Below are 20,637 nucleotides of genomic sequence, written 5' to 3'. Positions count from 1 at the left end.
GTATGGTATTGATGTGGATAGAGAATTGGTTGGCAGACAAGAAGCAAAGAGTAGGAGTAAACGGGACCTTTTCAGACTGGCAGGTAGTGACTAGTGGGGTACCGCAAGGCTCAGTGCTGGGACCCCAGTTGTTTATAACATATATTAATGACTTAGACGAGGGAATTAAATGCAGCATCTCCAAGTTTGTGGATGACACGAAACTGGGCGGCAGTGTTAGCTGTGAGGAGGATGCTAAGAGGATGCAGGGTGACTCGGATAGGTTAGGTGAGAGGACAAATTCATGGCAGATGCAATTTAATGTGGATAAATGTGAGGTTATCCACTTTGGTGGCAAGAACAGGAAAACAGATTATTATCTGAATGGTGGCCGATTAGGAAAAGGGGAGGTGCAATGAGACCTGGGTGTCATTGTACACCAGTCATTGAAAGTGGGCATGCAGGTACAGCAGGCCGGAAAAAGGCAAATGGTATGCTGGCATTCATAGCAAGAGGATTCGAGTACAGGAGCAGGGAAGTACTACTGCAGTTGTACAAGGCCTTGGTGAGACCACACCAGGAGTACTGTGTGCAGTTTTGGTCCCCTAATCCGAGGAAAGACATTCTTGCCATTGAGGGAGTAAAAAGAAGGTTCACCAGATTGATTCCTGGGATGGCAGGACTTTCATATGATGAAAGACTGGATCGACTAGGCTTATACTCTCTGGAATTTAGAAGATTGAGGGGGGATCTGATTGAAACGTGTAAAATTCTGAAGGGATTGGACAGGCTAGATTGTTCCCGATGTTGGGGAAGTCCAGAACGAGGGGTCACAGTTTGAGGATAAAGGGGAAGCCTTTTAGGACCGAAATGAGGAAAACTTCTTCACAGAGAGTGGTGAATGTGTGGAATTCTCTGCCACAGGAAACAGTTGAGGCCAGTTCATTGGCTATATTTAAGAGGGAGTTAGATATGGCCCTTGTGGCTAAAGGCATCGGGGGTATGGAGAGAAGGCAGGTACAGGGTTCTGAGTTGGATGATCAGCCATGATTGTACTGAATGGCGGTGCAGGCTCGAAGGGCTGAATGGCCTACTCCTGCACCTATTTTCTATGTTTCCTTTCTTCTGCTTTTCTCTCTTCTTGAAGAGGAGTAGCATTTGCAATTTTCCAGTCTTTCAAAAGCATTTGAAAACCTAGTGATTCTTGAAAGATCATTACGAATGCCTCCACAAGCTCTTCAGCCACCTCTTCAGAACCCTGGGGTGTACACAATCTGGTCCAGGTGACTTAGCTATCTTCAGACCTCCTTCCCAAGAACCTTCTCCTTATTAATGGTAATTCTCACACTTCTGACCCCTAATACACTCCAACTTCCAGCATAGTGCTGGTGTACTCCACAGTGAAGACCGATGCACAACACTTATTCAGTTTGTTTGCCATTTCCTTGTCCCCATTACTACCTCTCCAGTATGTTTTTCCAGCAGTCCAATACCCACTCACCTCTCGTTTTTACTTTATGTATATGAAGAAACTTTTGGTATCCTCTTTAATATTCTTGGCTAGCTTACTTTCATATTCTATCTTTTCCTTTTCAATGACTTTTTTCAGTTGCCTTCTGTTGGTTTTTTTTTAATACAAGCTTTCCAAACCTCTAACTTCCCACTAATCTTTGCTCTATTGCATGCCCTCTCTTTGGTTTTTATGTTAGCTTTGACTTTGCTTGTCCGCCACAGTTGTATCATTTTGTCTTTAGAATACTTCTTCCTCTTGCTTCCCGAAATTCCAACCATTGTTGCTCTGCCGTCATCCCTGCCAGCGTTCTTTCTGAATCAATTCTGGCCAGCTCCTCTCTCGTGCCTCTGTAATTCCCTTTACTCCACTGTAATACTGATACAGCTGGCTTTAGCTTCACCTTCTCCAATTTCAGGGTGAATTTAACCATATTAAGATTATTTCCCCCGTTGTTTAAAAAAGGATCGAAAAGTAATCCGGGAAATTATAGGCAAATTTAATGTCGGTAGTAGGTAAGTTATTGGAGGGAGTACTAAGAGACAGAATCTACAAGCATTTGGATAGACAGGGACTTATTAGGGAGAGTCAACGTGGCTTTGTGCGTGGTAGGTCATGTTTGACCAATCTATTGGAGTTTTTCGAGGAGGTTACCAGGAAAGTGGATGAAGGGAAGGCAGTGGATATTGTCTACATGGACTTCAGTAAGGCCTTTGACAAGGTCCCACATGGGAGGTTAGTTAGGAAAATTCAGTCGCTAGGTATACATGGAGAGATGGTAAATTGGATTAGACATTGGCTCAATGGACGAAGCCAAAGAGTGGTAGTAGAGAATTGCTTCTCCGAGTGGAGGCCTGTGACTAGTGGTGTGCCACAGGGATCAGTGCTGGGTCCATAGTTATTTGTCATCTATATCAATGATCTGGATGATAATGTGGTAAATTGGATCAGTAAATTTGCTGATGATACAAAGATTGGAGGTGTAATAGACAGTGAGGAAGGTTTTCAGAGCCTGCAGAGGGACTTGGACCAGCTGGAAAAATGGGCTGAAAAATGGCAGATGGAGTTTAATACGGACAAGTGTGAGGTATTGCACGTTGGAAGGACAAACCAAGGTAGAACATACAGGGTTAATGGTAAGGCACTGAGGAGTGCAGTGGAACAGAGGAATCTGGGAATACAGATACAAAGTTCTCTAAAAGTGGCGTCACAGGTAGATAGGGTCATAAAGAGAGCTTTTGGTACATTGGCCTTTATTAATCAAAGTATTGAGTATAAGAGCTGGAATGTTATGATGAGGTTGTATAAAGGATTGGTGAGGCCGAATCTGGAGTATTGTGTTCAGTTTTGGTCGCCAAATTACAGGAAGGATATAAATAAGGTTGAAAGAGTGCAGAGAAGGTTCACAAGGATGTTGCCGGGACTTGAGAAACTCAGTTACAGAGAAAGGTTGAATAGGTTAGACTTTATTCCCTGGAGCGTAGAAGAATGAGGGGAGATTTGATAGAGGTATATAAAATTATGATGGGTATAGACAGAGTGAATGCAAGCAGGCTTTTTCCACTGAGGCAAGGGGAGAAAAAAACCAGAGGACATGGGTTAAGGGTGAGGGGGGAAAAGTTTAAAGGGAACATTAGGGGGGGCTTCTTCACACAGAGAGTGGTGGGAGTGTGGAATGAGCTGCCAGATGAGGTGGTAAATGCGGGTTCTTTTTTTAACATTTAAGAATAAATTGGACAGATACATGGATGGGAGGTGTATGGAGGGATATGGTCCGTGTGCAGGTCAGTGGGTCTAGGCAGAAAATGGTTCAGCACAGCCAAGAAGGGCCAAAAGGCCTGTTTCTGTGCTGTAGTTTCTATGGTTCTAAAGTTTCTTTTACTTTAAGCTCTCTAACGGATTCTGGTTCATTGCACAACACCTGGTCCAAAGCAGCTGATCCTCTAGTGGGCTCAACCACTAGCTGCTCTAAAAAGCCAGCTCATAGGCATTTTAGTAATTTTCCCTCTTGGGATCCATCACCGACCTGATTTTTCCAATCTACCTGCATACTGAAATCCCCCATGACTATTGTAACATTGTCCTTTTGGCTTGCATAAAGGGGGAAATTGATGAACAGTCGGAAGGATAAATGGAAGTAGGGAATGTACAAGTCAGTTGAAGTGATTAATAGCTGCTTTCAAATAGTTGGTACAGTCACAAAGGGCCAAATGGCCTCCTTCTTTGTTCTGTGTTTATCTGAAAAACCCTACAGTTAATAGGAAGCAAAGGAAAGGGTGTGAGATAGTTTAATCTAGGGGCCAAGATCCAAGGTGGCAGACTGGTTAATCCAACGTTTACATGGGTTATTGAACACAAGCTGAACAGGGAAGTATCCTGTTTTTCTAATGTCCCTCCTTGGAAAATAAACCATATCCCACTTGCGATGTACTTGGGATTTGGAGCAATGCTCCAGCAACTCACAGTATTCTGCAACCAACTTAGGAACATGGCATTTCTTTGGAGTGACGTAGACGACAATCCCAGGATTCTGCCGTGCAAAATCTACCACTCCTTCTTCAATGTATTCTCTGCAGGAGACCAAAGAACATGGAGATACTTTAGAAGTGTTGAAGTAGAAACAAAGAGGGATACAAGAACAGAGCAACACGGTAGTGTAGCTTCAGCAATTCTGGTTCATCTCTCACCGCTGTCTGTATGAGTTTGTACAAGTTCACTGTGACCCTGTGGTTTTCATCTGACTGTTCCCGTTCTTTCTCATATTTTAAAGTTATACAAGTTAGCATTAGTAAGTTGGAAGCACGGCAACACTCGTGGGCTGCCTCTTGGGCTGGGTTGGTTTTTAACACAAATGACATTTCAAAGTATGCTTCGATATATGTGACAAATAAAGCTAATCTTTAAAAATTCTTTAGATACAGAGGCAATGCTGCAAGATCTCAGCCTGCATGAAGACAGCTCTTCACAGAAAATGCCTCACAACCTGATATCACTGAAACACTATAGACCTGCAGTGGCTGTGCTGAAATCCACCATAATCACCTGTACCAGAAAGCACCAGGATTAATTCTAAGCAAATGACCTGGAAATCCAACTTATTAATGCAAGGCATGCAGAGATTGGAAAGTCCTCAAGGGAAAGGAAACAATTCTACAAAACACCTGAGGGCCAAGGTTCAACAAGAAATCTGTGCAGAATCTTCAGAAGGTAACCATGACATGCATGGATTCTCTCGCACCGCCATGGCTCAAACACTCGAGGAAACACTTGCTGACAGCCAAGAATTAGAGGTGAATCGAGGTCAGGGAAGTAGTCAGCACCTGCTTGCAGAGAGTATTGACACTGAAATTCAAAAACCTGATGAGGGAGAACTTCATTCAATAATTCAAAATTATATCTCCAGCTTGTTAGAACCACAGGCCAAAGGATTATAAGACCAGAGGGCACAGGAGGAGAATTCGGCCATTCAGGCCTTTGAGTCTGTTCCACCATTCCATCATTGCTGATTATTATCCCTGTAAACCCCATTCTCCCACCTTCTCTCTGTAAATCTTAATGCCCTTATTTCTACATAATGACCTAAATCTGATCAGACTTTCACACGTCTTAAAACTAGATAAACAGAACTCAATTAAATAAATAATGATCCAATGTTATATTTATTTGTTGGACAAAGTATGTGAACCCTTTCTTTCAGTAACTGGTGTGACCGCTGTTGTGCCAAAAGTTAAGGACTGTTTGCAGATCCGAAATAAGCCTTGCACATGCGATACTGCACACAGCACACTGTATTGCTAAGAGCCCATTAGGTGCTGCTTTAAATTACCATGATGGCCTCCACAGCCATCTGTGGCAATGAACTCCACAGACTCACCACCCTCAAGAAATTCCTTGTATCCTGAGACTGTGCCCTCTAGACTCCCCCAGTATAGGAAATATCCTCTCCACATCCACTCTAGGCCTTTCAATATTCCATAGGTTACCTTCCCCTCACTTTCTCCTCCCTGTCTGGCTTCACCTGCCCATCGTCCTCCATCCGTCTTTGGTCCACCCGTCCATTTGACCAACCCTTGCCTCCCGTCGGCTCTTTATACTGACTACCTACTGCCTCAGTTCTGCTGCAGGGTTTTGATCTGTAATAGTGAAAATTTCTGCCCCATCCCACCACAGATGCAACTTGACCCACTGAGATCCTGCAACAGTTTGTGTTGTTTTTTTTGCGATAGAGCAGGGGCTCCCAATGTGGGGTCCACGGACCCCTTGGTTAATGGGAACCCCTGCTCTAGAGCCTCCCTTTTCTCGGCCACAGGGAGAAGCTACTCAGCTGCCTCCTCCCAGTGGTCAAGGGTCTGTTTCCTGAAGTGTACCATGGATTCTGTCTGTCTAGAACAAAGGACATGATTGTTACTCTGCCTCAACTCTAAAGGAAAAGCACGAAGAAGCATCAGCCACCACACATGGCCTCTTAACCTCAGAATACTTCAACTCCTTCATTTCAAATCCAACTGCCCAAGGAAATTTGTCTCCTCCCACACTCCCAAGTCTGCTATACACTGGTAAGCAAAGCATAATCTTAAACAATTAGTCCAATTGAACACACTAATTTCAGAACAAGGTCATGTCATCGTCCCAACACTTTTCTCAATCTTTTCCCCAGCAGCTTACTACAAAAAGGAGCTTCCTGTCGGAGTGATGCTAATCTACCCGACAAGGAGGAGACTGCTCACCCTACGCCACCTTCGCTCTGGACACAGATCTACAGTAAGTAGGTAACACTCGCGTATGCACGTGGCCGGAGCCCAAGCTCCAAGTGATCAACTTGTTCAGTGATATGGAGTTGGGTTTTACACTTAACACCTCAAAATGGAGATGCTCCACTAAGTTATCCCTTTGTACAGAATGATAGTCCAGAAGAGCCTAGAAAACACAGACTATTTACAATAATTCAGGTGCCATCGCCCAAAGACAAATATGACAATTCATTACCATACAAAATAACAGCACAGTCTTTATGACTCTGAATAAAATGCTGTTGATGGAGACCTAAAACCTGGCAAAATGCTCACTGTTTATCAGACCGCAGTGGTCCTTGTCCTTGCATACACATCCGAGTCAAGCTCTACCTGGAGCAGAAGTGAAAGTACTGCATAGATGTCATCTTGGCCGTCTCTGTGAAATCCTCAAATCCATCAACAAACCAATATCCACATCCTCTACATCAGGTTCGTTCCAATGGGTACCACCTCACTTTTTATACAGATTAGCTATGTTTGTTACATGTATTTCAAAACACAACGAAATGTGGTGTTGCCATGATTCTGGTGCTAACAGAGCATGCCCACAACTCACCAACCTAACAGTGCATCTTTAAAATGCAGGAGGAAACCAGAGCACCTGGAAGAAACCCACACAGTCACAGGGAGAACTTTCAAACTCCTTATAGACAGCAGTGGGAATTGACCCTGGATCAATGATTACTGTAAAGTGATGCACTAACTACTTGCATGGCTGGCACTGATTTTTAAAATGATCACTCTGTTCCAAACAACATGATGACAGATTACCAGAGGAAACATCTGCAGGAAGATCATAAACATCCTTGGAAAAACTGGAACATCAGGGATACCTGGTCAATCCTGATTAAAATGAGAAAGGAGTACTCAGCATAATATTAGCCAACTAATCATCAGCACATGGAAGCCCAGTGTTAATGGCACATCCTCCTATACTACCCATTACACAGCTGCATCACCTCTGGCAGAACCTGTTAGTCAAACAGCAGCCAGCATGGAGCCTGAAGAACTGAAGTAGAAAAGTCATCTCAGACTCTAAGGTGAAGCTTAAGAGGGAAGGAAAATGCTCAAACGCATAGTAAAGGACTCTGGGATGTTCTGAAACATGTGACACACTTCATAAGAAAGAGACTCGCATGTTGTTGCAATACATAAAATTACTATAGTACTGTAAAAATGTCTTTGGCACTCTATACAGTAGTTCTACAAAGTTTGAGGATCCTGTAGAATTTTCTCTATTTCTACGTAATGACCTAAATCTGATCAGATTTTCACACGTCTTAAAACTAGATAAACAGAACTCAATTAAATAAATAATGATCCACTGTTCTATGTATTTGTTGGACAAAGTATGTGAACCCTTTCTTTCAGTAACTGGTGTGACCCCTGTTGTGCCAAAACTTAAGGACTGTTTGCAGATCCGAAATAAGCCCTTGCACATGCAGTACTGCACACAGCACACTTTATTGCTAAGTTATCACGGAAGTGTGCCTGAGTTCATTTTACTGCAGAAATCTCTGGAACTTGCTGAAGTCTCTGTAGTGGACACATGAACAAGAATGGTGTTCATGGAAGGACATCACGGAGGAAACCAATGCTCGCCAAAAAACAAAAAATTGCTGCACTTCCCACGTTTGCAAAAGACCATCTGGATGTTCCACAATGCTTCTGGGACAATGTTCTGTAGAAAGCTGAGACGAAAGTTCAACTTTTTGGCAGAAACACACATTGCTATGTTTGGAGGAGAAAGGGCACTGCACACCTACACCAAAACCTCACTCCAACTGCGAAGCATGGTGGAAGAAGCATCATCGTTTAGGGCTGCTTTGCTACTTCAGGACCTGGGCAGCTTGCGGTCATGGAGGGAACAATGAATTCAAAATTATATAATGACATTTTACAGGAGAATGTCAGGGTAGCAGGCTGTCACCTGAAGCTTAATAGAAGTTGGATAATGCAACAAGACAATGATCTGAAAGACAAGGGTAATTCAACAACAGAATGGTTTAAAAAGAAAATCAGTGTTTTAGAATGGCTGAGTCAAAGCCCTGATCTTAATCCTATAGAAATGTTGTGGAAGGACCTGACTCAAGCAGTTCGTGCAGGAAAGCCCACAAACATCCAGGAGTTGAAGCAGTTTTATAAGGAGTAATGGCCTAAAATTCCACCAAACCAATGCGAAGGACTGATCAACAATTGCTGGAAATGTTTGAAGTTATTGCTGTACAAGGGGGTCACACCAGTTACCAAAAGAAAGGGTTCACATACTTTTTCCAACAAATAAATATATTTGTTGGAATATATATATATCTCAGATTTTTTCCCCTCAATAAATAAATGAACAAGTATAATTTTTGTGTTATTTAATAGAGTTCTCTATCTAGCTTTAGGACTTGCATGAAGATTTGATCACCTTTTAGGTCATATTTATGCAGAAATAGAGAAAATTCTACAGGGTTCACAAACTTTCTAGCGCCACTGTAAACATGTGCCTAAGACTTTTGCAAAGTACTGTATAAGGAGGGACTGGATAGAGTGGGACTGCTTTTAACTCCCGTGAAGGAAACTGAGGGGAGGCCTTATAAAATCATGTGTCGCTGGCCACTGTCCTTTCCTCTGGATAGGGGAGTCAAAAATTAGAGATTTAATTGAGTTAGTGTAAAGTTAAACATGACTACTTTCTGCCTCTGTAAGGCAGATGTGATTTTCCATATAGAAGGTGGTAGGCATATGGAACAAGCTGGCATAAGAGAAGGAGTTGGGTACAATTAAATTTAAAAGACATTTGAAAAGGATAAGAAAGGTGTAGAACATGGGCCAAACGTGGGTTAATATCATAGTAACACACATAAAATGCTGGAGGAACACAACAGGCCAGACAGCATCTATGAAAAAAAAGTAAACAGTCGATGTTTTGGGCCGAAACCCTTCATCACGACTCAAGTTAATATGATAGCCTTTTTCCTCAGGGTGAAAATGTCAAGTACTAGAGAGCATACTGAATTGGATTGAATTGAATTGACTTTATTACTTACATCCTTCATATACATGAGTAAAAATCTTTACGTTCCGTCTCCGTCTAAATGTGCAATTTATAGTAAACAATATGTGCAACAGGATAGTCAATGTAACATAGAAATACAGTTGTGTCAGCATGAATTAATCAGTTTGATGGCCTGGTGGAAGAAGCTGGTATCGTTTCCCAGATGGTAGCAACTGGTACAGTTTAAGGTTGGGGGTGACTCAGGTCCCCAATGATCCTTCGGACCTTTTTTTACACACCTTAAGCATATACTTAAGATGAAATGAGGAAAGCTTAAAGGAGACGTGCAAGACATATTTCTCCCCCTCCCCTTCCCAGTGTGTGATAGGAGCACATACAATAACAACAGTTAAGGGGCATTTATGCAGGTAAGCGAATAAGCAGGGAAGAGAAGGAGCGACACACAAAACGCTGCAGGTACCCAGAAGGCAGGAGTGTCCGTAGAGAAACAGACGGTTGACCTTCATTGCGTGGGAAGTGTCGGAGATCCTGAAGGGACGCGGCCTACTGACCTGACCCCTCTGCTGCCTGCAGCACTCGCGCTGAAGACGATGCTGAGCCTCTTCAGCTGGCAGATGTATCTGCCCACACCGTTCTGCAGAACACTCTGCAAGAAGCGGCTGGCCGTTCCCCGGGCCGTCATCTCGGCTCCTCCACCATGTCCGTCCCTGCTATTCCTCCCCACCCCCCGCCGACCGGCAGAGCACGTGTGCGCTGTGTGCGCCGTCCAAACCCCTCCGGCTTCCGCCCGCATGCGCCGTGTGCGCCGTCCTAACCCTTCCGCCCGTGCGCAAGGATACCAGCGGCGGGGAGGCAACCTACAACCCGGGGACGGCGGCAGTTGCCCCGGGTAACGGATAACTAACAGCCTCCTCCCTCCCCACGTTCGCCGATGGGCCGCGCCGGTTGTTGCTGGACTGGGTTGGCGCACGTGTCCGCCCCCCGAGAGGCCGGAGCATGCAGGCGGGTAGGTAGGTGCTCTCGGCTCACCCTCCCAACGCGGACCCTCGCTGGACCAGGGTTTCCAACACTGTTGTTTGCATTCCTTGCTAACAGGCTGCAGCGTGGCTTTGGAGACACGAGAGACCCCAGATGACGGAATCCGGAGCAGCGAAGGAGCTTCTGGAGGAACTCAACGGGTCGAGCAGCACCTGTGGGGCTGGTGCAGGTTTCCGATCCGAAACGCCAGCGGTTCATTTCCCCCGTGGCGTTCCTCCAGCAGATTGCCTGCTGGTGCGTGTATTTAACTCGTGTCGAGAGCGGCCAGACACTCCGGAAAATTACATCAAGTTAGCTGGGTCAGGGAGCTTCTAATCCAACTCCCGTCTCAATGCTCACAATGAACTCCCCACAGCAAAAATAAAAACATTTGTTATTTATCCCGAAACGAGTTCATAAATAAGCTATTGTGGGTGTACTCGAATCCAAAGCACAATAGAGACAAAGACTTGTTTTGTAATCCCACCCCACTTAACCCTTTTCTTGGTTTTGGCCTTTTGAATGTTGTGACGGTCGCAATTGTTACTTTTGCCCTTGCGTTCATTTGTGTTGAAGTAAACTGTTATACAAATCGCGCAACCCAGTATTTTCATCGGCTAGTCTCCCGCTCGTACAGGTTAGATAATACAATACTGTACGTATTATATAATTAGATACAGTATGTATTATCTAATCATTTACTCAAACTCCTCCTTCTCAGAGAAAATGAGTGCACTTGGATCTCCCCCTCCCACTTTCAAATCTCTTACTAACTCTTCTTTCAGTTAGTCCTGACGAAGGGTCTCTGCCCGAAACGTCCACTGTACCTCTTCCTAGAGATGCTGCCTGGCCTGCTGCGTTCACCAGCAACTTTGATAAAGTGTGTTGCTTGAAATTCCAGCATCTGCTGATTTCCTCGTGTTTGCAACGTGCTAAAAGCGGATTTTTTAAACTTTATCTGATACAGAAAACGCGCGGAGCTACACGTGACAGGCAGCTCTCCCCCCCGGTGTACACGGGCTCCATTCGCCGCCCTGCCCGCGGCTGCCTTGGCTGGGCAACGTTGTGTTGTAGAAAGTTCCAGTGCACGGGAAATCCGGTGAGTAAAGGTGGGCTGTGATTAGCGTTAATGATGTTGATCTTTAGCTAGCACCTTTCAGGCAACAGCCAATGACACCAGCAAACTGCACGGAGAAACTTTACTCACTTCAACCCTGAACTGACTCTACAAGGACTCTGCAATTTATGTTTTCTGTTATTTATTTCAGAATCAGAATTATTTACCACTTCATTATTTATACCATTGGTCATCTTATGCACATTGGTTAGGTAGTCTTTGTATGTGTATGTAGTTTTTCATAAGTGTTGCTGTATTCAGGAGGAGGGGGAATGCACAACCAGTGCAGAGTACACCTGTGGCAGTTCCCCTCAATAATAGATACTATTGAGGGGGGGCACGGACCATGTCTCTGGCACCGAGAATGGTGCTGTGGCTCAGAAGGGCAGAGAGGGGAAGACGGCTGCAGTGGTGATAGGAGATTCCATAGAGGAACAGAGACAAGGTCTGTGGGGACAATAGAGACACCGGGATGGTATGTTGCTTCCCTGGTGGCAGGATCAGAGATGTCCCAAGGTGAGGAGGTGCTGAAGAGAGATTTTAGGGAGCTAGGTAGAAAGTTGAGAAACAGGACCTTCAGGGTAGTAATCTCTGGATTGCTGCCTATGCCATGTGCCAGTTAGGGTAAGGATAGGATGATTTGGCAGGTGAACGCACAGCTGAGGAACTGGCACAGGGGGCAGGGGTTCAGATTTATGGATCATTGGGATCTCTTCTGGGATCCAGGGAAGTTTGGCCAGGTGGATTCAGAATTGGCTTGCCTGCAGAAGGCAGAGGGTCGTGGTGGAGGGAGTACATTCGGATTGGAGGATTGTGACTAGTGGTGTCCCACAGGGATCTGTTCTGGGACCTCTACTTTTCGTGATTTTTATTAACGACCTGGATGTGGGGTTAGAAGGGTGGGTTGGCAAGTTTGCAGACAACACAAAGGTTGGTGGTGTTGTAGATAGTGTAGAGGATTGTTGAAGATTGCAGAGAGACATTGATAGGATGCAAAAGTGGGCTGAGAAGTGGCAGATAGAGTTCAACCCAGAGAAGTGTGAGGTGGTACACTTTGGAAGGACAAACTCCAAGGCAGAGTGCAAAGTAAATGGCAGGATACTTGGTAGTGTGGAGGAGCAGAGGGATCTGGGGGCACATGTCCACAGATCCCTGAAAGTTGCCTCACAGGTGGATAGGGTAGTTAAGAAAGCTTATGGGGTGTTAGCTTTCATAAGTCGAGGGATAGAGTTTAAGAGTTGCGATGTAATGATGCAGCTCTATAAAACTCTGTTTAAGCCACACTTGGAGTACTGTGTCCAGTTCTGGTTGCCTCACTATAGGAAGGATGTGGAAGCATTGGAAAGGGTACAAAGGAGATTTACCAGGATGTTGCCTGGTTTAGAGTGTATGCATTATGATCAGAGATTAAGGGAGCTAGGGCTTTACTCTTTGGAGAGAAGGATGATGAGAGGAGACATGATAGAGGTGTACAAGATAATAAGAGGAATAGATAAAGTGGATAGCCAGCGCCTCTTCCCCAGGGCACCACTGCTCAATACAAGAGGACATGGCTTTAAGGTAAGGGGTGAGAAGTTCAAAGGGGATATTAGAGGAAGGTTTTTTTACTCAGAGAGTGGTTGGTGTGTGGAATGCACTGCCTGAGTCAGTGGTGGAGGCAGATACACTAGTGAAGTTTAAGAGACTACTAGACAGGTATATGGAGGAATTTAAGGTGAGGGCTTATCTGGAAGGCAGGGTTTGAGGGTCAGCACAACATTGTGGGCCGAAGGGCCTGTACTGTGCTGTACTATTTTATGTTCTATGAAGGTATGACCTATTCTAAAGAGACGGGTTACACCTGACCCAGGGCGGTCCAATATCGTTGTGGGCAGATTGGCTAGAGTTGTTTGGGTGGGTTTAAACTAGTTTGATGGGATGGGAACCAGAGTGAAAGTGCTGAAGATGAGGTAGTTGGTTTACAAACAGAGGTAGTGTGTAATGAGACCCCGGGCAAGGAGAGACTGACAATAGGGCAAATTTACAGTCAACAGGATAAGTTGCAACATAAAAGGCAGACAAAACTGAAAAGGGTGAATACAGGACTGAAAGTGTTGTATCTGAATGCACGCAGTATGCGGAATAAGGTAGATGAACTTATAGCACAGGTGCAGATCGGTGGGTATGATGTAGGCATCACTGAATCACGGCTGAAAGAAGATTATAGCTGGGATCTTAATGTCCAAGGATACACGCTGTATTGAAAGGACAGACAGGAAGGCAGAGGGAGCAGTGTTGCTCTGTTGGTGGTAATGAAATTAAATCAAATCATTAGAAAGAGATGTTGTGTCATTGTGGATAGAGCTAAGGAACTGCAAGGGTAAAAAGTCCCTGATGGGAGCTGTATACAGACATCCAAACAGTAATGAGGATGTGGCCTACATATTACAATGGGAGATAGAAAATGCATGCCAAAAGGGCAATGTTACAATAATTATGGGGGAATTTCAATATGCAGTTAGATTGGGAAAAGCAGATTGGTGAAGGATTCCAAGGGGGGGCAATTTATAGAATGCCTAAGAGGTGGGATTTGTAGAGCAGCTCATGATTGAACCCACCAGGGGATCAGCTATTCTGGATTGGGTGTCGTGCAGTGAACTGGAATTGAGTAGAGAGCTTAAGGTAAAGGAACCCTTGGGGGCAGGTGATCATAATATGATTAAGTTCACGCTGGAAGTTGAGAAGGAGAAGCTAAAGCCTGATATCAGGATCACAATGGAGTAAAGGGAATTACAGAGGCACGAGAGCGGAGTTGACCAAAATTGATTGGAAAAGAATACTAGCAATGATGATGGTAGCACAGCAATGGCTGGAATTTCTGGAAGCAATTCATAAGGTGTAGGATATATACATCCCTAAGAGGAAAGAGGAATCAGTATCAGGTTTAATATCACTGGCATATATTGTGAAATTTGTTAAGTTGACGCAGCAGTACAATGCAATACAGGATAATATAGAAGAGATCAATTACAGTAATATACAGTGCCTATAAAAAGTATTCACCCCCGCCCTCCCCCCCCCCCAGAAGTTTTCATGTTTTATCGGTTTACTATGTTGAATCACAGTGGATTTAATTTGGCTTTTTCAACACTGATCAACAGAAAAGACTCTTTTGTGTCAAAGTGAAAACAAGTTTCTACAAATTAGTTCAAATTTATTACAATTATTAAACACAAAATAATTGGTTGCCCCTTCAAGACAGTATTTAGTAGATGCACCTTTGGCAGCAATTAGTTATAGTCATACTTTATTAATCCCAGGGGAAACTGGTTTTCATTACAGTTGCTCCATAAATAATAAATAGTAATAGAACCATAAATAGTTAAATAGTAATATGTAAATTATGCCAGTAAATTATGAAATAAGTCCAGGACCAGCCCATTGGCTCAGGGTGTCTGACTTTCCAAGGGAGGAGTTGTAAAGTTTGATGGCCACAGGCAGGAATGACTTCCTATGACGCTCAGTGTTGCATCTCGGTGGAATGAGTCTCTGGCTGAATGTACTCCTGTGCCCACCCAATACATTATGTAGTGGATGGGAGACATTGACCAAGATGGCATGCAACTTGGACAGCATCCTCTTTTCAGACACCACCGTGAGAGAGTCCTGTTCCATCCCCATAACATCACTGGCCTTATGAATGAGTTTGTTGATTCTGTTGATGTCTGCCACCCTCAGCCTGCTGTCCCAGCACACAACAGCAAACATGATAGCACTGGCCACCACAGACTCATAGGACATCCTCAGCATCGTCCGGCAGATGTTAAAGGACCTCAGTCCCCTCAGAAACTGGAGACGGCTCTGACCCTTCTTGTAGACAGCCTCAGTGTTCTTTGACCAGTCCAGTTTATTGTCAATTCGTATTCCCAGGTATTTGTAATCCTCCACCATGTCCACACTGACCCCCTGGATGGAAACAGGGGTCACCAGTACCTTAGCTCTCCTCAGGTCTACCACCAGCTCCTTAGACTTTTTCACATTAAGCTGCAGATAATTCTGCTCACACCATGTGACAAAGTTTCCTACCGTAGCCCTGTACTCAGCCTCATCTCCCTTGCTGATGCATCCAACTATGGCAGAGTCATCCGAAAACTTCTGAAGATGACAAGACTCTGTACAGTAGTTGAAGTCCGAGGTGTAAATGGTGAAGAGAAAGGGAGACAAGACAGTCCCCCGTGGAGCCCCAGTGCTGCTGATCACTCTGTCGGACACACAGTGTTGCAAGCACACGTACTGTGGTCTGCCAGTCAGGTAATCAAGAATCCATGATACCAGGGAAGCATCCACCTGCATCGCTGTCAGCTTCTCCCCCAGCAGAGCAGGGCGGATGGTGTTGAACGCACTGGAGAAGTCAAAAAACATGACCCTCACAGTGCTTGCTGGCTTGTCCAGGTGCGTAGACACGGTTCAGCAGGAAGATGATGGCATCCTCAACTCCTAGTTGGGGCTGGTAGGTGAACTGGAGGGGATCTAAGTGTGGCCTGACCATAGGCCGGAGCAGCTCCAGAACAAGTCTCTCCAGGGTCTTCATGATGTGGGAGGTCAATGCCACCGGTCTGTAGTCATTGAGGCCGCTGGGTCGCGGCGTCTTTGGTACTGGGATGAGGCAGGACGTCTTCCACAATACAGGAACCCTCTGGAGCCTCAGGCTCATGTTGAATACATGGCAAAGTACTCCACATAGCTGAGGGGCACAGGCTTTGAGCACCCTGGTACTGACACCATCTGGTCCTGCAGCCTTGCTTGGGTTGAGACTTTTCAGCTGTCTTCTCACCTGTTCAGCTGTGAAGCCCATCGTGGTGGTTTCGTGTGGGAAAGGGGTATAGTCATGAGAGCAGGGTGGGGGACTGTGAGGAGGGGTAGGAGGGGAGAGTGGAATATGTGTTGGTTGGGGGCCGACAACAGATGGCTCATGTGTGGGATGGGCAGGGGCCACACTGTCAAATCTGTTAAAGAACAGGTTAAGTTCGTTGGCCCTGTCCACACTGCCTTCCGTTCCTCTGTTGCTAGTTTGCCGGAACCCAGTGATGGTCGTCATCCCCCTCCAGACCTCTCTCATGTTGTTCTGCTGGAGTTTCCACTCAAGCTTCCTCCTGTACCTGTCTTTAGCCTCCCTGATCCTGGCTTTCAGGTCCCTCTGTATTGCCCTCAGCTCCTCCCTATTTCCATCTCTAAACGCCCTCTTTTTAGTGTTCAGGATGTCCTTAATATCCTTTGTCACCCATGGCTTGTTATTTGAATAACAAACGACAGTTCTTGTCAGAACATTGCAGGCCACACAGAAATTGATGTAATCAGTGATGCACTCTGTGAGCCCATCAATATCCTCTCCATGTGGCTCACAGAGTGCCTGCCAGTCTGTCACCTCAAAACAACCCTGGAGCGCCTCATAAGCCTCCTCTGACCATTTTCTCACTGTCCTCGAGGTTGCAGGTTTACTCTTCACCAGAGGCACGTAGCAGGGTTTTAGATGCACCAGGTTGTAATCTGACCTTCCCAGTGGGGGGAGGGGAGAGGAGCTGTATGCATCCTTAACGTTAGCGTACATCAAGTCCAGAGTCCTTTCCCCTCTGGTTGTACAGCTCAATACTGCGTGAAGTTGGGCAGTGTTCTTGCCATGGTAACACGGTTGAAGTCACCCGAGATGGTTATGAGGGCACTCGGGTGCTGGGTTTGTAGTCTGGCTATGACGGTGTAAGTGATGTTACACGCCGATGTCGGGTTGGCAGAGGGAGGGATGTATACAACAACCACAATTGCATGTGAGATTTCCCTTGGCAAATAATATGGCTAGAGTCCAGCAGCAAAAAGTTCAATATCCGGGCTACAAACACGTTCCTTGATTGTAATATGCCCAGGATTGCACCATCTACTATTTACCAGAACCGCCAGCCCCTCTCCTTTACGCTTACCGCTCTCCGTGTAATTCCGGTCAGCTCGAACAGTCCGGAAGCCCTCTATGGAAACGCTTTGATTGGGTATGTCCTCGTGCAGCCACGTCTCAGTGAAGCACATGACACTGCTCTCCCGAAATGTTCTCTGACTCCTGACAAAGCGTCCATTTTATTCCCCAGCGATCTCATATTTCCCATGATAAGAGAGGGGAGACACGGCTTATAAATTCTCTTCTCCAAAATTAGAGCCTTGAGTCTGTTATCAGCTTTGCACAGCTGGACACTACAATTTTTCCCCATTCTTCTTTACAAAATTGCTCAAGCTCTGTCACATTGCATGGGGATTGTGAGTGAACAGCCGTTTTCAAGTCCAGCCACAAATTCTCAATTGGATTGAGGTCTGGACTCTGACTTGGCCATTCCGGGATATTAATGTTGCTTTTAAGCCATTTCTGTGTAGCTTTGGCTTTATGCTTGGGGTCGTTGTCTTGCTGGTAAATAAATCTTCTCCCAAGTCATGGTTCTCTTGCAGACTGCATCAGATTTTCCTGCAGGATTTCCCTGTATTTTGCTGCATTCATTTTATCCTTTACCTTCACAAGCCGTCCAGGGCCTGCTGCAGTGGAGCATCCCCACAATATGATGCAGCCACCACCACGCTTCACGGTAGGGATGATGTGTTTTTGATGATGTTGCAGTGTTGGGCTTACGTCAAACAGCGTTTGGTCTGATGGCCAAAAAGCTCAATCTTGGTTTCATCAAACCATGGAACCTTCTTCCAGCCGACTTCACTGTCTCCCAGATGCCTTTTGGCAAACTCTAGCTGAGATCTCAAGTGAGTTTTTTTCAACAGTGGCTTTGTCTTTGCTGCTGTCCCATAAGCTGAGACTAGGGAAGTACTCGGGCAATAGTTACTGTATGTGCAGTCTCTCCCATCTCAGACGCTGAAGCTTGTAACCCCTCTAGAGTTGTCATGGATCTCTTAGTGGTCTCCCTCACTAATCCCCTTCTTGCATGGTCACTCAGCTTTTGAGGATGGCCTGCTCTGGTCAGATTTACAGCTGTGCCATATTCATTCTTTCCATTCCTTGATGGATGACTTAACTGTTCTCCAAGGGATAGTCAGTGACTTGGAAATTTTCTTGTATCCATCTCCTGACTTGCATGCTTTCAATAACCTTTTTGTGGAGTTGTTTGGAGTGTTCTTTCGTCTTCATGGTGTAGTTTTTGCAGGGATACTGACTCACCAGCCATTGGACCTTCCAGATTCAGGTGTATTTTTACTACAAACAATAGAAACACCTTGACTGCACGCGGGTAATCTCCATTTAACTAATTCCATGACTTCTAAAACCAATTGGCTGCACCAGTGATGATTTGGAGTGTTACATTAAAGGGGGTGAAAACTTGTGCAATCGATTATTTTGTGTTTTAGATTTGTGATTAATTTAGATTAGATTATAAGGACACGCAGTCCTCTTTTATTGTCATTTAGTTATTTAGATCACCTTGTAGAGATCTGTTTTCACTTTAACATGAAAGTCTTTCTGTTGATCAGTGTCAAAAAAGCCAAATTAAATCCACTGTGATTCAATGATGTAAAACAATAAAACATAAAAACTTCCAAGGGGGTGAATACTTTTATAGGCACTGTTAATGTATATTAACTAGTTAAATTAAAAGCAATGCAAAAGCAGAAATAATATTTTTTTAAAAGTGAGGTAGTGTTCATTGTTCATTTAGGAATGGGATGATAGAGGGGAAGAAGCTGTTCCTGAACTGTTGAGTGTGTGCCTTTTGGCTTCTGTTCCTCCTACCTGATGGTAATAATGAGAAGAGGGTGTGTCCTGGGTGATGGGGGTCATTAATAACGGACGCCTCCTTTTTGTGGCACTGCTCCTTGAAGACATCTTGGATACTATGGAGGCTAGTACCCAAGATGGAGCTGACTAATTTTACAACTTTCTTTATTTTCTTACAGTCCTGTGCATTATCTCCCACCCCATACCAGACAGTAATGCAACATGTTTTAGGTGACAAACCAAATCTCCTCAAACTCCTAATGAAATATAGCTGCTGTCTTGCCTTCTTTATAGCTGCATCGATATGTTGGGACCGGGTTAGATCCTCAGAGATCTTGACACCCAGGAACTCACTCTCTCCACTTGTGATCCCTCGATGAGGACTGGTGTGTGTTCCTTCATCTCACCCTTCCTGAAGCCCACAATCAGCTCTTCGGTCTTACTGACATTGAGTGGTTGCTGTGACACAACTTAGCTAGCTGGTGTATCTCACTCCTGTACGCCCTCTTATCTCCATCTGAGATTCTGCCAACAATTGTCAGCAAATTTATAGATGACATTTGGGCTGTGCCTAGACACACAGTCATGGGTATAGAGAGAGTAAAACAGTAGGCTAAGCACACGCCCCTGAGTTGTGCCAGTATTGAGCGTCAGGAGATACTCTTACCGACTCGCACGGACTGTGGTCTTCTGGTTACAGAGTCGAGGATCCAGTTGCAGAGGGAGGTACAGAGGCCCAGGTTCTGTAGCTTATTAATCAGGACTGGAGGAATGATGGTATTAAATGCTGAGCTATAGACAATGTACAGCATCCTGACATAGGTGTTTGTATTGTCCAGGTGATTTCAAGCAGTGTGAAGAGCCATTAGGATTGCATCTGCTGTTGACCTATTGTGGCAATAGGCAAATTGCAGTGGGTCCAGGTCCTTGCTGAGGCAGGAGTTCAGTCGAGCCATGACCTACCTCTCAAGGCATTTCATCACTGTAGATGTGAGTGCTACTGGATGATAGTCATTAAGGCAGCCCACACTACTCTTCTTAGGCACTGGTATGATTGTTGCCCTTTTGAAGCAGGTGGAAATTCTGACCGTAGCACTGAGAGGTTGAAAATGTCTTTGAACACTTTCGCCAGTTGGTTGGCCTTACCAGGTACTCCACCGGGACCTGCTGCCTTGCGAGGGTTCACTCCTGAAAGACAGCCTAATATTGGTCTCTGAGACAGCGATCACGGGGTCATCAGGTGCAGCAGGGATCTTCACAGCTGTGGTTGTATTCTCGCTTTCAAAGCGGGCATAGAAGGCGTTGAGTTCATCTGGTAGTGAAGCATCGCTGCCATTCATTGCTATTTTGTTTTGCTTTGTAGGAAATAGTGCCCTGTGAACCCTGTCAGAGTTGACGTGCATCCGAACTTGCCTCCAACCTTGCTCGGAATTGTTTCTTTGCTCTTGAAATAGCCCTCTGCAAGTCACACCTGGCTTTCTT

The 20,637-nt window shown here is 45.1% G+C and overlaps 2 protein-coding genes across 3 annotated transcripts in view; one reads left to right on the top strand and one right to left on the bottom strand.

Moving 5' to 3' along the window:
- The window catches only part of mrpl43 (mitochondrial ribosomal protein L43), a 39,299-nt gene extending 29,240 nt beyond the window's left edge, over positions 1–10,059 (bottom strand). The window contains exons 1-2 of one of the 2 annotated variants that reach the window (XM_063071266.1): positions 9,838–10,059; positions 3,953–4,059 (exon numbers count right to left, since the gene is read on the bottom strand). In XM_063071266.1, the coding sequence (XP_062927336.1) occupies positions 3,953–4,059; positions 9,838–9,968 (238 nt within the window). In that variant the 5' untranslated portion in view covers positions 9,969–10,059. The remainder of the gene's footprint in view (positions 1–3,952; positions 4,060–9,837) is intronic. The other variant, XM_063071265.1, reaches the window with a different exon arrangement.
- A 121-nt stretch (positions 10,060–10,180) lies between these two features.
- Positions 10,181–20,637, top strand: part of twnk (twinkle mtDNA helicase) — a 49,166-nt gene continuing 38,709 nt past the window's right edge. Inside the window, exons 1-2 of the mRNA XM_063071264.1 lie at positions 10,181–10,296; positions 11,271–11,402. The gene's annotated coding sequence lies outside the window, so the exon portion shown is untranslated. The remainder of the gene's footprint in view (positions 10,297–11,270; positions 11,403–20,637) is intronic.

This window comes from Mobula hypostoma, chromosome 19 (assembly GCF_963921235.1).
Source record: "Mobula hypostoma chromosome 19, sMobHyp1.1, whole genome shotgun sequence".
NCBI classification, from domain to species: Eukaryota; Metazoa; Chordata; class Chondrichthyes; order Myliobatiformes; family Myliobatidae; genus Mobula; species Mobula hypostoma.
This window is presented reverse-complemented; position numbering and strand designations above follow the sequence as displayed.